The sequence below is a fragment of the Gracilinanus agilis genome, chromosome 1, assembly GCF_016433145.1.
Source record: "Gracilinanus agilis isolate LMUSP501 chromosome 1, AgileGrace, whole genome shotgun sequence".
Classification (NCBI taxonomy): Eukaryota; Metazoa; Chordata; class Mammalia; order Didelphimorphia; family Didelphidae; genus Gracilinanus; species Gracilinanus agilis.
Window position 1 is genome coordinate 79780954 of NC_058130.1, and position 17377 is coordinate 79798330.

Below are 17377 nucleotides of genomic sequence, written 5' to 3' on the forward strand. Positions count from 1 at the left end.
AGATGGTGGAGTAGGGAACAGAAAATTCAACACTCTCTAAGAATCCTTTCTAATAAACATTAAAAATAACACTTAAAATTCATACTAGAGCAACAGAACCAACAAGGGGATGTAGTAAAGCATTTTTCCTGAAAAAAAAATAGAAAAGGTAGACAGCAAGAGGTGGTTCACTTAAGTGAGAGGAGAGCAATGTCCATGGCAAGGGCATGCAGTCTGCAGTAAGGTACAAGCCAGTAGCAGTTCTTCCTATGCCCCATCTATTACTCCAGTTTCTGAGCCTGTCCCCAAGCCAACTTTGAGATCCTGAAACCCTCCCTAAGGCAATTCCCATGCCTACCTCTTGAAGTTCCATGCCCAAACATAAGCTTGCAGTGAGACCCCAAGCCCTAGCACAAGGCAATCCATGGTGCACCTGATTGGTGTAGGCCCAGTAGGCTCCAAGTCCTTGCTCAAGCTGGGGTTAGGCCCTGAGTCCCAGCACAAAGTAACTCAAAGTGGTCTGAGCCCTGAAAGCGGACAGCAGGCCCTTTGGGAGAATAGAGGTGGCTTTTAGACCTCCTAGCCCAAGACCATTATATCAACTTTGAATAACTGAAACTTTCAAAAACCCAGATCGTAGAATTGGCCAAATGGAAAATAAGTTTCAAAATCTCATAGAAGAAAACAATTTCTTAAAAATTAGAATTGGGCAAGTAGAAATGAATAACTTCATGAGACATCAAAAAAACAGCAAAACAAAATCAAAAGATAAAAAATGTAGAAGAAAATAGGAAATATCTCATTGAAAAAATAACAGAAATGGAAAATAGTTTCAGGAGAGAAAATTTAATAATTATCTGAGTACCTGAAAACCTTGATCAAAACCAAAAGAAAGTCTACCCATTTCATTACAAGAAATTATCAAAGAAAACTGTTTTGATATTTTTGAACAATAGGGTAAATTAAAAATGGAAAGTATTCACTAATCACATCTTAAATAAATCCCCAATTAAAAAATTCCTAGGAATATTAAAGCTGTAGGAAAAGTTTGGCATAGAGAGGAGAGTTTTTGGAATGTTGCAAGGAAACTGGAAGGGCAAGTGTGACAGTTGGAAGGAGCAACAGAGGATTGTGGCAAATAGAACTGAAGGAGGGATGTTTTCTTTGGTCTCGGTGCTAAACAGAGGACTTTACCTGACGACAAGATTCAAGATTTGGATACCTGGGATTTCCCCTGTCTTTCCCTTGTGCTTTGAATACCTAAAGGTGTTCCTGTTTTCTCCTAAACAACACTAAAAGCACTTCAAGTCAGAAAGCTCACTGAGCCAGCCTAAAGACATTCTACCCTATTCTGTGCCAACTAAAGAGAGACACTTGCTACCTGTTATTAGATTAGGCTAGCTGATAGAAATAGAGAAAGGAAGAAAAACATTTGAGGCCAAAGCCATAGGCTTGGCATAGCCCAGGGCCCCCAAACTTCCTGTGGGTTAGAATAGGGTTTCTTGATCCAATTATTCTATCCCTTCCTGGATCCTGTCATAAACCACCCCTGTTTGAGAGATACACAATCAGATTAAATTCCTGTGTGAATACCTGAAGTGGACTGAGGGTGTGAGGGGAATTTGGGGAGACAACTTTATTAAGCTTCAGTTAAGCCAAACCCAAAGCTGTCCACCATTGTTGTATACCTGACAGAGAACTGGGTTCAGAGGGGACTTTAAGGGGGACAGGCTATCCATTAAGCCCTGACAGATAGTTTATACCAAACTCCAAAAAGTCCTTTGTTTAAATTCTGATTCCTGTCCATCTCTGTTCTCAATATCATCACAGAGATAAACCCCTTGAAGCTCTGAGTGTTAGGGAGGAGGGAAGCCCAACCAAACTCAACACACACACACATACACACACACACACACCAGTCTTTCAAAACTAACTCACTACTGGGTTTCTCACACAAGCATTTTTAACAAAGCCAAATCCAAGAGCTCTGAAGCCAAGGAGAAAATACTGCAAACAGTCAGAAAGAAATAATTCAAACATCAGAGTGCCACAGTCAAGATTATACAGGACTTAGCAGCTTCCATGTTAAAGGACCTGAAAGCTTAGAATATGATATTCTGGAAGACAAATGAACTAGTTTTACAACCCAGAATCACCATAAAGAAAGAGTGTATTAAGGCTTCCAAGCACTCCTGATGAAAAGACCAGACCTAAACATAAAATTTGAGGTTGAAAATAAAGATTCAAGAGAAGCATAAAAATGTAAACAAGAAAGAGAAAGTTTAAGGAATTTTGATTAGGATGACATGCTATGCAAAAACAAAAAGGGATGAAAAAATGGATTGCACTGAGAGTAAAGAGAAGGGAGAGATATAACAGGGTAAATTATCTCAGCTAAGGTAGTGTGAAAAACTATTAAAGTGGAGGAGAGAATGAGGTCATGACAGGCAATGCAAAGCTTAAACCTTACTCTCATCAGAATTGCCTCAGAGAGGGAATAACAATCATATTCTTTTGGATATAGACTTCTATCTTGACCTACAAAAAAGTAGGAAGGGAATAAGACAAGTGAAGTTGAATAGAAGGGAAAGAAAGTGGTACAGTGTTAAAATCAAACACCTGTGAAGAGAGCCAGAGGGAAAGGAAAGAGAAAAAGCAGGATCTAAAGGGGATAAACAGGACGGAAGGGAACATACAATTGGTAATCATAACTGTGAATGTGAATGATATGAACTCACCCATAATATGGAAGCAAATAATAGAGTGGATTAAAAACTGGAATCCTATGATATGTTTTTATAAGGAACACATTTTGAGGCAGGGAAATACACAAAGAGTAAAGGTAAGGGTTGGAGCAGAATTCATTGCTCTTCAGCTGAATTAAAAGCAAGAGTAGCACTTAGAGAAAGCTAAAATAAAAAATATAGTTCAAATTAAAAGAAATAAGGAAAGAAATTACATGTTGATAGAAGGTACCATAGACAATGAAATAATATAAATTACTAAACATATATGCACTAAATGGTATAGTCTCCCAATTTTTAAAGGAAAAATTAAATGAATTTCAGGAGGAAATACTATACTGGTGGAGGACTTCAACTTTCCCCTCTCAGAGCCAGATAAAATTGATTCAAAAAATAAATTAGAAAGAAGTGAAGGAAGTAAATGAAATTTTTGAAAAGTTAGAATTAGTAGAGCTCTGGAGAATTAGAATGGGTATAGAAAGGAATATTTATTTTTCAGTGTTATATGGCATACACATACATAAAATCTGATCATAAATTAGGATATAAAACATTACAGACAAATACAGAAAAATAAAGGCATCTATTTCAGATCATACTGCAATAAAATTATAATTAATGAGAGTCCATGGAAAGACAAATAAAAATTAATTAGAAACCAAATTTAATTTTAAACAAAGGGTGTGTCAAAGAACAAATTAAAGAAGCATTCAATTACTTCATTGAAGGGAATGACAATGAAGAGATAACCAATCAAAATTTATGGGATATAGCCAAAGCAATACATAGAGGAAAATTTATATCTCTGAATGCTTATAAAAAAATAGAGAAAAAGAGCAGATAGATGAATTAGGCATGCAACTGAAAAAAGAAGAAACTGTAAAACTCCAAATAAAGACACAATTGGAAATACTTAAAATCAAAGGAGAAATTAATAAAGTGGAAAGTAAGAGAACCACTTAACCAATAAATAAGATTAGGAGTTGTTTTTATGGAAAAATAAAATAAAGCATTGGTTAATTTGATTTTTAAGAAGGGAGGAAGAAAATCAAATTATCAGTATCAAAAGGTATCAGTACCAATAAAGAAGAAATTAAAGAAAACATTAGGAACTATTTTTCCCAATTAGATGCCAGACATGAATGTATATTTGCAAAAATATAAATTGCCCAGGCTAACAAAAAACAGAATAGAATACATAAATAACTCCATCTAAGAAAAATATATTGACTAAGTCATTATTTAATTCCTTAAGAAAAAATGCCCAGGGATAGATAGATTCATAAGTGAATTCTCTCAAATATTTAAATAACAACTAATCCCAATACTATTTAAAATATTTTGAAAAATAGTTAAAGAAGGAGTTCTACCAGATTTTTTTATGACACAAATATTGTATTGTTGCCTAATTCAGGAAAAGCAAAAACAGGAAAATAAAATTTGTCCAATTTTATTATTTATAATTCAAAATTTATAATTTCATACTAAATTAATCAATAGTAATTAATATAGAGATGAAAAGTTTAAAGAAAATATGGCAATATATAATAAGGATCAGTCATTATCACCACATGAGAATTATACCAGGAATGTAAGTCTGGTCAAAATGTGTATATGATTTAGACATAAAGACTAATACTATGTGAAATTCGGGAACATAGAATAATTTTCCTGGCAGGCCTGTCTAAAAGGGAAGAATTTATGACTAAACAAGAGACAGAGAACATTATATGATATAAATGAATACTTTTAATTATATTAAATTTATAGTTTTTTACAAACAAAACCAATGTAAACATGATTAAAAAGGAAACCAAGGGGAAAATTTATGGCAAATACCTCTGATAAAAGTCTAATTTCTCAAAATTATAGAGAACTAAGTCCAATTTGTAAGAATACAAGTCATTCTCCAACTGACTAATGGTCAAAGGATATGAACAAGGAGCTTTTATCTGAAGAAATAAAAGCTATCACTAATCATATGAAAAAATGCTCTAAATTACTCTTGATTAGAGAAATACACAATAAAGCGCCTCTAAGTTACTAATTCACACATATCAGATTAGCATATATGCCAGTAAAGGAAAGTGATAAATTTTGGAGGGAAAGAGGCAAAATTGGGACACATGCATTGTTAGTGGAGTTGTGAACTAATCCAAAGAGTCTGTAGGACAATTTAGAACTTTCCCCAAAGGCAAAATATCTGTGTATATCATTTGATCCTATAATACTACTACTATGTTTGTATCCCAAAGAGATCAACATTTGAGGCATATATAATAGAAGGACAAGTGAACAAGCATTTTAAAATGCCTTCTTTGTATCAGGCACTGGGCTAAGTTTAGCTTTACAATATCTCATTTCAGCTTCACAATAACTCTGAGGTGTAAGTTCTACTGTTTCCCCATTTCTCAACTGAGAAAACTGGGGCAGATAATCCTCAGTCCAATTTAAGTAAATTGCCCAGGTTACAGAGCTAGTAAATATCTGCAGATATTTTTTTAACTCAAGACTTCTAAGTCTGGCATTCTATCCATCTTATCATCCAGAAGGGCTAGATCCAAGCAGTTTGAGGAAAACAAGCAAGACCTCTAAAAGATAGCAATGAACTAAAGTGTCAAGGGAAAATAGATTTCTAGGGATAATAATCAGGAGGGAGAACATTCCAGGCAGTGCCCAGCTATTGCAAAGGCACAGTGATAAAAGAAATAATATCATGTGCAAGGAAGAGAAAAAAACACAGTATTGCCCAACTATAGAATTAATTAATGAAATCAAGGTGTATGATAGGAAGTGCTCAAGTTATAAAGACCTTAAAGTGTCAAAAAGAAAAATATATATTTGATCAGATAGGATTCTATGACAAGAATAATGGATATTCTGTGTCTACCAGGACTATCTTACTGATGTTAAGAAAATGGAAGGGAAGTCCTTGTATGGATCCTTTGTTATAAACATATAGAAGAATGTTGACAAGAGTCACATAGCATTAGCTGGAATGGATGGTCTGCAATATGAAATTGAAGAGAGAAATAACCACATTGATGAAATCACAGAACTTATTTGATTAAATCGATATATGTGTTTGAGTATATCATTCATAGTTTTATATCTTCCCTTTAATGCTCCTCCCTAAAGTCACAGCTCTTAGAGACCATCTAGTTCTCCCTCAGAATTATGGCTTGTACCCATTTATGGCTCATGGCTCCTATGATCATTTTGTAAATTACTAAGGAGGAGGGATATTGTGAATAGGAACAATAAAAATGTAATGATAAAGATTTAATATTATGGCCAGTTAATATTTTAAAAGCATATATATAACAACTCTGCCGAGGCAATTCACATTTGCCAAAAAGAGGCTTCCTGATTATAATTTGCGCTTATTTAAAACAAGCATTAGAACTTTAAATATACCAAAAAAGAAACAAAGATTTTTAAATCAATTTTAGAATTTTTTAAATTAGTGACTTGACAAAGATGGACAGGGAAAGGGTTGGAGGTTAAAATGTGAAGAACTATTAAACAGTTGCTTTTCAAATATGTATGAAAGTTAATACAAAAACAACACAGCTGCCTATTTATGTATGTCCCCTTCTGAACTTCTTTCTCTTAATAACAATTAATAAAAGTAAGCAGATAATATTTATATAGGGCTTCAAATTAAGATCATCTAGTCAAACCCTTCAATTTTATAGATAAGGAGACATCAGTCCAGAGATGTTAGGAGTCTTCTACCAAGGTCATGAATTAATAAATGCCAAAGTCGGGATTGGAACCCAAGTTCTCAACTCCAGATCTGTAGCTCATTTCACCAGTGCATTATCTTGCTTCTCTAAAAGTACTGACATCTGGTCTCCCAAAATATAGAAATATATAAGCTATCATGGTATTTGCTCCTTATCCCCTGGACTTGAAAATGTAGAAAGTAATCTCTCACATGGAGACTTCTGGTAAGGCCTCAGGAAGTGACAAGAAATATGGGTAACATTGTTAGTTTGGTAGAAGAAATACAAATACATTACCTTGGGTCCATATGCATTACAAAAGGAAAGAATTCCAATGATGATTGATTCAGAGACATAAAGGTTAAGTACATTTCTTTGAGCCATATAAGGTTGCAGAATGTTGAATCAACTTAGAACAATCATGATGGAAGATTGACTACTGGGAAGGAAGCTGGTGAGGTATGATAATCTGCCATGACATTCTAGGAACCATGTTTTATTGAACAAGTGTTTTTTGGTGGGGGAAGGGAGCTTGAGTTATTGTAGTAAATTTTGGAATGCTCTGTCACAGGCAACATCATTTTGTTAATAAATTACATTGAGGTTACTATATTGTCCTCTATCGGGAACTTCCCATGTAGGACCAGGAACCAAGCAAAAATTCTGCTCTATAAGGATAGCTTTATGTCTTTCAAAGTTTTTTTTTTATTTCTAATACTTCTGTTATTTTATTCATTGTTTTTCTGCTTAATTCACTCTACATCCTTTCAAATTTGTCTTCCCAGATTTCTCTGAAACTTAATCTTTCAGTTTTTACAGCAACATTCTTATAGTTTTAGCATTCCATAAGATCCATATATCATTATTTGTTTAGTCATTCACCACTTCATGAATATTCACTTTGTTTCCAATTCTTAGAAATAGGAATGGAAGTACAATCACTATTTTTATTCACATAGATTCTTTTTCTCTTCCTTTGAACTCATTTAGGGGATAGGCATTATAGGGTCAATGGGCCCATACAGTTTAGTAATATGTTTAGTGTAGTTCCAAACTCCCAGAATTGTGAGACAAATTCACAGGACAGTCAAAGTAACCATGTTTTCAAGAAAAACTTTTGTTATATATATTGGTTAAAATCTGTCAAGATGGACTATTGATGGGTTCAAAAGACTAGAAGTTTATAAGGCTTATGTGAACTGCTAGAGACTTTAGTAGAAGGATATCATTAATAGCCTAGTACCTTGAGATACAGAGCCTCCAAACCCAAAGTATATTTCAGCTTCTGCATGACTGGCAGAGCCACCCAAGGTCATGTTGATGATCAACAAATCTAACAATTGTCAGATTTCATCATATTTTTACTACTGAAGATACAATTCCTATTTTATTATGAATGTAATATGTTGTTACAATGTTACATGTTGATTAAATGGGTAAAAAGGCTACATATTTATCAGTTATTCATATTCTATGCATAATCTAGGACTTTTCATTTTAGCTCCTACTTTCAGTGATGAATCCTGTGTCTTGAAAGCCTGTACATATTTTTAATTGATTAATTAAGAAAATTTTTCCATGGTTGCTGATTCATGTTTTTTCCCTGCCCTCCTCTCATCCCCCTCCCATAGCCAATGTGTAATTCCACTGGGTTTTACATGTATCATTGATAAAGAACTATTTCCATATTATTGATATTTGCATTAGGGTGATTATTTAAAGTCTACATCCCTAATCATATCCCCATCGACCCTTGTAATGAAGCAGTTGTTTTCCTTCTGTTATTCTGCTCCCACAATTCTTTCTCTGGATATGGATAGTGTTCTTTCTCATAAGTCCCTCAGAAATGTCCTAGATCATTATATTGCTGCAAATAGAGAAGTCCATTACATTTGATTGTGCCACAGTATATCAGTCTCTGTATACAAAGTTCTCCAGGTTCTGCTCCTTTCACTCTGCATCAATTCCTGGAGGTCATTCTGGTTCACATGGAATTCCTCCAGTTCATTATTCCTTTGACCACAATAGTATTCCATCACCAACAGATACCACAATTTGTTCAGCCATTCCCCAATCAAAGGGCATCCCCTCATTTTACAATTTTTTGCCATCACAAAAAGCATGGCTATAAATATTTTTGTACAAGTATTTTTTCCTTATTATCTCTTTGGTGCACAGAACCAGCAGTGGTATAGCTGGGTCAAATGGCAGGCAGTCTTTTAAAGTGTTTTGTGCATAGTTCCAAATTGCCCTCCAGAATGGTTTGATGAATTCACAACTCTACCAGCAGTGCATTAGTGTCCCAATTTTGCCACAAGCACTGCAACATTTATTAATTTCCTTTGCTGCCATATTAGTCAGTCTGTTATGTGTGAGGTGGTACCTCAGAGGTGTTTTGATTTGAATTTCTCTAATTATAAGAGATTTAGAACACTTCTTCATTTGTTTATTGATAGTTTTTATTTCTTTATCTGAAAATTGCCTATTCATGTCCCTTGCCCATTTATCAATTGAGGATTGGAAAGCCTATATATTTTAAGGTTCCAGCCTATATATTTTCTAATGTCATCACCTTGAACTCTCACCAGTGTGCCTCCAAAAATTTATCAGTTGATAATCAGATAGTCACCAAAGTTACTCATTCAAATCCAATAAACTTTTATTAAGTGCCAGACAAGTACAAGGTTCTATTCTAAGTGCTAGGGATACAATTAATAAAAGAAACCCAGTGTCTTCCTCAATGAGCTTACAATCTAAAGAGATGATACACAAAAAGAAGCAGGAATATTAGTGTGTGCAGGGGAAATGGGACACCAGAAAGTATCTCAAGAGAGAGCCATTTCATTCTGTGAAATTGAAATCAAGTAGAGAAGCAGATACAAGTGGAGTGAACAGAGAATCCATTTTCTGCCCTTTCTAAAGGAAGGCATTGGGAAAAGTCTGGTACTCTGAACTTCAGCTCTTTAAAAAGAGTAGGGAGGAGGCTGAGTAAGGTGGTATCAATCAAGGTTTGAGTTAGCTTGGTGGTAAGTTTAGAAGTAATAAATTTATCCTGTGAAGAATCTAATTGAAACCATGCAGGACAGCAGATGCACACAGGGATGACTAAAATTATTTAATCTAGATTTAAGTTGCTTTTTGAAAGGGATATTTACTAAATTGGTATACTAACAATAGGAATTACACACACGCACACACACACAATCATTTTGTAAAAGCATACACAGTTGAGTGGAAAGTGGGCCTAAGCTTATAAAGCTCATGTTGTAAAAAAGTAGTCCACAGGTTGTTGGAAGTCCTTTTCTCCTATTTATGGGCTGCTATAGAAATTCCCCTTAAACATGGTGAACCTGATTCTTCTGTCCTTGGCACCAAATGCCAACACTGCTTTCATCTGGTCCAGAGATGCAGTTAAGATATTAATTCAAATATGAATGACATCTTTCAGAGCCTTTGAAGTTCACAAGGTCTTCCTCTAGCCAAAAGCATATAAGGAAGAGGTTAGACCAAAGTAAAAAAAGAGGTTTCTCTTTCCCTCACCCCAAAGCACTGTCTTTTGAAGGGAGTTAGCTACATGTCACATGTGCTATAATCTTTAAAATGAGTCTCTACTCTATTCATTCGATAACTTATAGACAACCTCTGAGGTGAAGCCAAGTTTCCTTGTTGCATCAAAATGTAATTCCTGGCCAATGTCATTATGGTTCAAATAACTTTTTTTTAACTTCCTATAAATCCTATGATATTGATTGATTTAGACATCACATCACTTATGTTAAGTAGAAGTCATTGTGTAAATCAAACAACTTATCTTTACTTTTATCTAATTATTTGTGCTTTAATTGTCTTTATTGCCAAATATTCCCAATAGAGCTTGTGGAAATCTAAAGAAAACTTTGCAATTACACAAATATTTCCATTTTTAGGCTACTAATTATATTAGAATTAAGGAATTAATGTTATTTTTTTTATTTTGTTCTTTATTTTCAATAACTACTTTCCCATACCTATAAAGCCTTATTTCTTTTCACCTTAATTAGCACTGATATATATCTTTATTGAACATATATATTTCCATATTCATTGTGAAGGGGAAAATTTATCATGCTCATGGACATCTGTGTTACATTCATTCAATCTTTTTGAGCTTTCTTTATTATGACCTCTTTGGGTGATCAATTCAAGAGACATACATACTTTTTTAAGGAGTATAAAAGAAGGAATGCCTATGTATAGTTAAGTAATACACAAATGCTATCAGTAAAATGCAATGTAATTCAAATTATAGAAGGATCATAAAATAATAGATTTTAGATAATTGAAAAAATTAATTTTTAAAAAGACATATAATTTAAGTGATATCAGTGGTGTAGACTGCAGAACCAAGAGATCTGGGATTAAATTCCAATTTAGACATTTACTAATAGTGAGCAAGACATTTGGTTTTTCAGAACTTTAATCTCCGCATATATGGAATGGCAAAAATATTAGAAGCTGAGCTTATTATAAATAAGGGTTATTTCATTCTTTCCACTTGGATCTTTAGCCCCTGGTTTAGAGTCTGGCACATAGTAGGTTCTAAACAAAATGTTTTGATTGGCTGATCTATATACCTCATGGTCCATTGCTGAAAATGCTCTAAAAACTTTAAAAGAGGTGAGTTGTAATTGTTATTACTTTTTGGTCTGGGCCAGTGACTTCATTACCATAGGGATCTCTTGGTGGAAAAAAAAAGCAACTGTCTCTACCAATGTAGACTAAAATATATCTTGAAATTTGTAATCTTAAAAACAGAGCCTTGAAACTTCTGGGGGGCAGAGCCAAGATGGCAGAGTAAGTCAGAGCAGTTCCATGAGAATCATCTCCAACCAATATTTAAACATCATCTCAAAACGAATACAGGAGTGAAAGAACCAACAGGGAGACATAGTGAAACAACTTTCAAGAAAAAAAAAACTCCAAAAGATAGGCAGAGACCAGCTGGGACACTGGGGTGAGAAAAGAGCACAGTCAGCAACATTATAGCAAAGAGTGAAGAGCAAGTCACACACCCCCACCCCATATCTACTGTCCCAGGTTTGGAACCTCAGTCCAAGCTAACATTCAGATCCAGACATCCTGCCTGGGCAAAGAGTCCCAGCCCAAGGTAGTCTAGGTTTTGAAGTGGGCTGATCCCAATGAGCCCACAACAAAGCCAGGAGTCCCAGTCTGGGCTTGGGATTAGGACATAATTTACAGTTTGGGGTGGCTTATAGTACTTAGTATTTTACTAAGTACAGATCTTTCTGCCTAAAGCTCAGGGCTAAGCTCTAAGACAGGGAAATGAAGGGTTTGTCTGGATTAAAATAAATACACAACAAGACCAAACACTTACACCTAAGCCCTAGATTACAATTTAAGTAATTCCCAACCTGATCAAGATCAAAAGCTTACAACCAAGTCCAAGGCAAGTCTTTGAGCTATCAGGATCTCAAGGGTCAATGGAGTCATCAGAGGGAGAAGACTTTCAGAGCTCTCAGTCCTCAGACCATCACATCATCCTCCAAGCATTGAAACTGGTAAAAACCCAGAAAATAAGCTGAGAATAATATCAAGGAAGGACTGAAGTTTAAGTGGATACCCCAACTCCCCAGAAAATAGAGCCTACCTATAATTAGATAGGAAAAATAAGCAAACAACAAAAAAGCACATAACTCTAAAGAATTTTTATGGAGACAAAGAGCAAGGTACAGACACAGATGGGGACAGTGAAAGCAAAGCAAATACAAACAGAGTTCAAAATAAAAATATAGATTGGATACAGATTCTAGAAGAGCTCAAAAAAGAATTAAAAAACCAAATAAGAGAGGCAGATGAAAAGTGGGGAAGAGGAATGAAAATGATGCAAGAAAAAAGGAAAGGGATGCACCATTCCTGTTAAAAAAATAGAAAATATAGGAATAGATGGGCCTTTCCTCAAAATAATGAACAGTATAAATTAAAAACCATCAGCATGGAAAACACTTTCCACACAGTTAAAACTAGATCTAAATAATTGGAAAAACATTAATTGCCCATATGTAGGATGAACTATGATAATGAGATTAAATCTACCTTGCCCATTCTCCAATCTAATCACCAAAAGTGTAAACAACTCCACTTAACTCACAAGTTGGGAGGTCCGTGACACACATGTGTTAGAGTGAGTAATGGCTTGCACAAAAATATTTATAGCTGCGCTCTTTGTGGTGGCAAAAAACTGGAAAGCAAGGGTATGCCCTTCAATTGGGGAATGGCAGAACAAATTGTGGTATATGTTGGTGATGGAATACTATTGTGCTCAAAGGAATAAGAAACTGGAGGAATTCCATGTGAACTGGAAAGATCTCCAGGAATTGATGTAGAGTGAAAGGAGCAGAGCCAGAAGAACATTGTACACAGAGACTGATATACTGTGGTAAAATCGAATGTAATGGATGTCTGTACTAGCAGCAATGTAATGACCCAAGACAATTCTGATGGATTTATGGAAAGGAACATTACCCACATTCAGAGGAAGATCTACAGGAATAGAAACAGAGAAGAAAAACAACTGCTTGGACACTTGGGTTGATGAGGACATGATTGGGGATGTAGACCTGAAAAGACCACACCCATGTAACTATCAATAATGTGTAAATAAGTCTTGACTAACCACACATAATAAAACCAGTGGAAATGTGAATTGGTTACAGCAGAGGGGGGCGGGGGGTTGAGGGGGTGAAGGGGAAAATAAAAACATGACTTATNTGCAGAAGAAAAGCAACTGCTTGGACACTTGGGTTGATTCGGACATGGTTGGGGATGCAGACCTGAAAAGACCACACCCATGTAACTATCAATAATGTGTAAATAAGTCTTGACTGACCACACCTATTAAAACCAGTGGAAATGCGAATTAGTTACAGCGGATGGGGGCGGGGGGTTGAGGGGGTGAAGGGGAAAATAAAAACATGACTTATGTAACCATGGAAAATTTTTCTAAAAACAAAAACTTATTTAAAAAAAAGAAGTACTAATGCATATGTATGAAATGTATTATTTATTGAGTATATAGAAGGCATATTTGCTGATTTATTATACTGTCATGCTGCATATATCATTGGAGCTAAATAAAGATCAAAATGGCAATTAAAAAAAAAAGAATTTACTGACTGCCTCCTGGGCAGTCCTAAGAAAAGTGTCTGTTGTGATTGGACATGTAAACTAGGAGGAAAGCACAGGAAGTGATGCAAAAGAAGACCCTTTAAAAGAGAGTTCAGTGAGTTCAGCTTCACTCTCTTCTTGTTCATGTCTTGGACCTGAAGAACTTCTTCTTGTTTGTGGCTTGGACTCGGAGAAGCACCCTGAGACTTTGGGACCCTGAGACTTTGATTAGACTGTTCTTAAATCTTTCCTTTGGAATTTCATGTGGTTAGTGTAAAGACTAAATCTTCCTGAACTTCTTTTAAGGAACTTCCCTTTCAAAAGAGACTCCATGACTGAAGCCTTTGCTTCATTCACCTCCAGGGTCCTCCAGCCCTCTGCCCCTCAGGCTCTCTGGCCTTGGGCTCAAGGGCCTTGCTCAACTGAGGACTAATTAGACCTGCCTGGGTTAAACTAGGGGACTGGAGCAAATTACCTAGTGTGTTAAGTTACTTATCCTATTTTATCCTCTTTCTGATTTTCTTATTTTCTCTTCCTCTCCTCATTTGTAAATAAACTTCCATAAAGGTCATTTTGATTTGAGGTTATTCTTTAATTGGGGACTGATAATTCTTCAATTCCCTGGCGATCAAACATTTTAATTGTGATAATGATATTGAATCTAGCCTGCCCATCTTTAAATTTAATATCCAAAGGTGAAAACATCCCCACTTAACTCACAAGTTGGGTGGTCTTTGACCTATGTGAGTGACAAATCAGAATTTACTGAGTGCCTCCTGTGCAGTCCTAAGAAAAGTGTCTGTTATGAATGGACACATAAATTAAGAAAAGGTCACAGGAAGTGACACAAAAGAGGACCCTTTAAAAAGGGACCTCAGTGAGCTGGGCTCTCTCTTCTGGTTGGTGAATAGGACCTGAAGGAGTTCTTCTGGAACGTGACCAAGACTTGAATGAACTCTGGACCTTGGTGAAATTCCATGTGGTGAGTGTAAAGACTGAAACTTTTAACAGATTCTGTGGCTGAAGCTTTTGCTGTGTTAGCCTTCGAGGCACTTTGGACCTCTGACTATCCAGCCTTGGGATCAAGGCCAGATTCCCCTCAGCTGAGGGTTATTTAGATCTACCTGGATTGAACTAGTGGATCAGAGCAAATTACCTAGTGTGTTAGATTACTTATCCTATCTTATCTTCTCTCTTATTTCCTTATTCCTATTTCCTCTTCTCAGTTGTAAATAAATTTTCATAAAAGTCATTTTAACTTGAGGTTATTCTTAATTGGGGATTACAAATTGTTCAATCCCCTGGTGACCAATCTTTTAATATTAACCCAATAAAACCCTCTTTCACCCCTTACATAATATCCACCTAACCAAAACCCCTTTTTAATCCTTACAGAGACAACAAAATAAAAATGACAATCCTACCCAAATTAATTTATTTATTCAGAGCAATACCTGTCAAACTACCAATAAATTTTTTACTGAATTAGAAAAATCTATAACAAAGTTCATTTGGAAAAACAAAAGATCAAGTACATCAAGGGAAATAATGAAAAAAAATGTGAAGGATAGGGGCCTAGCAGTATCAGATCTTAAACTGTACTGTAAAGCAACAGTCATCAAAACAATATGGTACTATGTTAAATAATAGAGGTGATAATGGGCATCCTTGTTTCACTCCTGATCTTATTGGAAAGGCCTCTAATTTATCCCCATTGCATATGATGCTTGTTGATGGTTTTAGGTATATACTGTTTATTAATTTTAGGAAAGGTCCTTCTATTCCTATACTTTCCAGGGTTTTCAATAGGAATGGGTGCTGTATTTTGTCAAAGGCTTTTCAGTAAGCCAGTGTATGATAAACCCAAAGAGCCCAACTTTTGGGACAAAAATCCACTATTTGACAAAAACTGTTGGGAAATTTGGAAAACAATATGGGAGAGATTCGGTTTAGATCAACATCTCACACCCTACAACAAGATAAATTCAGAATGGGTGAAAGACTTGAATATAAAGAGGGAAACTATAAATAAGTTAAGTGAACATACAATAGTTTACTTGTCAGATCTCTGGGAAAGGAAAGATTTTAAGACCAAGCAAGAGTTAGAGAAAATTACAAAATGTAAAATAAATTATTTTGATTACATCAAACTAAAAAGCTTTTGTACAAACAAAAACAATGTAGCCAAAATCAGAATGGAAACAACAAATTGGGAAAAAATCTATAACAAAAAACTCTGACAGGGGTCTAATTACTCAAATATACAAGGAGTTAAAACAATTTTACAAAAAATCAAGCCATTCACGTGGCCACTTGGGCCATGCTCCATGATGTAGCCTATGAGGAAGCCACACCGTGGACGTGGAGGGGCCATTCAGATGTTGACTTCGCAGTGACTGAGAATGGCTTGTGGCTCATCTACCCGACTCTCGATGATGAGGGCTTTAGCCAGGAGGTTATTGTCCTTAGCAAACTCAACTCCGTGGACTTGAGCACGCAGAAGGAGACCACTTGGAGGACTGGGCTCAGGCGCAACTTCTATGGGAACTGCTTTGTTATCTGTGGGGTGCTCTATGCTGTGGACAGCTACAACCAGCGCAATGCCAACATCTCCTATGCCTTTGACACCCATACCAATACCCAAATAGTACCACGGTTGCTCTTTGAAAATGAATACTCTTATACCACCCAGATAGACTACAACCCCAAAGATCGCCTACTTTATGCTTGGGACAATGGCTACCAGGTCACCTACCATGTCATCTTTGCCTACTGACACCTCCTCCTATGCAAGTTGGGGCAGTAAAGGGCCACTAGCACCTTTGCGTGTGTGTGTGTGTATGTGTGTGTGTGTGTGTGTGTGTGTTTGTGTATCTGTGTTGGTTTGTGTGCGTGTGTGTTTGTATGTGCGTGTGTGCCTTAAAGATTATTATTATTTGTACAAATTTACAAAGGTTGAAATGACAGTTTGGATCTTTTTCTTAACATGGATTGTAGATCAATCCTTATATGTGCTGGTGTCTTCTTCCATTTTTTTAAAGTGCAAATGTGCAGTTCTATTTGACTAGTAACCACTCTTCCTCTGACCCTAACCCTCCTTCTCCATTGCTTATTCCCAGATTATAAAAACAGACTTCTTCATTAGGTAATATAATCCATCTGGATATGGCAAAAGGAGAGGAAGAGAAAGGTTCAAGTGGAAAAAAATTAAATATATATATATATATATATAAAGAATGCTTTTTTTTAACCACAAAGACTTAAGATTGTGTTTTAAAAAGTAAAAAAAAATCCAACCTACAAAAAATAATTTTTAAATAAAAAATAAACAAAAATAAACAAAAAAAATCAAGCCATTCCCCAATTGATAAATGGGCAAGAGACATGAATAGGCAATTTTCAGATAAAGAAATCTAAAGTATCAATAAGCACATGAGAAAGTGTTCTAAATCTCTAATAATTAGAGAAATGCAAATCAAAACAACTCTGAGGTATCACCTCACACCTAGCAGATTAGCTAAAATGAAAGAAGGGGAGAGTAATGAATGCTGGAGGGGATGTGGCAAAACTGGGACATTAATGCATTGGTGGTGGAGTTGTGAATTGATCCAACCATTCTGGCTGGCAATTTGGAACTATGCTCAAAGGGCTATAAAAGAATGCCTGCCCTTTGATCCAGCCATACTATTGTTGGGTTTGTACCCCAAAGAGATCATAGATAAACAGTCTTGTACGAAAATATTTATAGCTGCACTTTTTGTG

The 17377-nt window shown here is 35.6% G+C and overlaps 1 protein-coding gene across 1 annotated transcript; it reads left to right on the plus strand.

Moving 5' to 3' along the window:
• The first annotated feature begins 403 nt into the window (after positions 1–403).
• LOC123247528 (olfactomedin-like protein 2B) lies at positions 404–16391 on the plus strand. Its single transcript, XM_044676444.1, has 2 exons — positions 404–542; positions 15913–16391. Exons 1-2 carry the CDS (start codon positions 404–406, stop codon positions 16389–16391), a joined length of 618 nt encoding a protein of 205 aa, XP_044532379.1.
• The last annotated feature ends 986 nt before the right edge of the window (positions 16392–17377 follow it).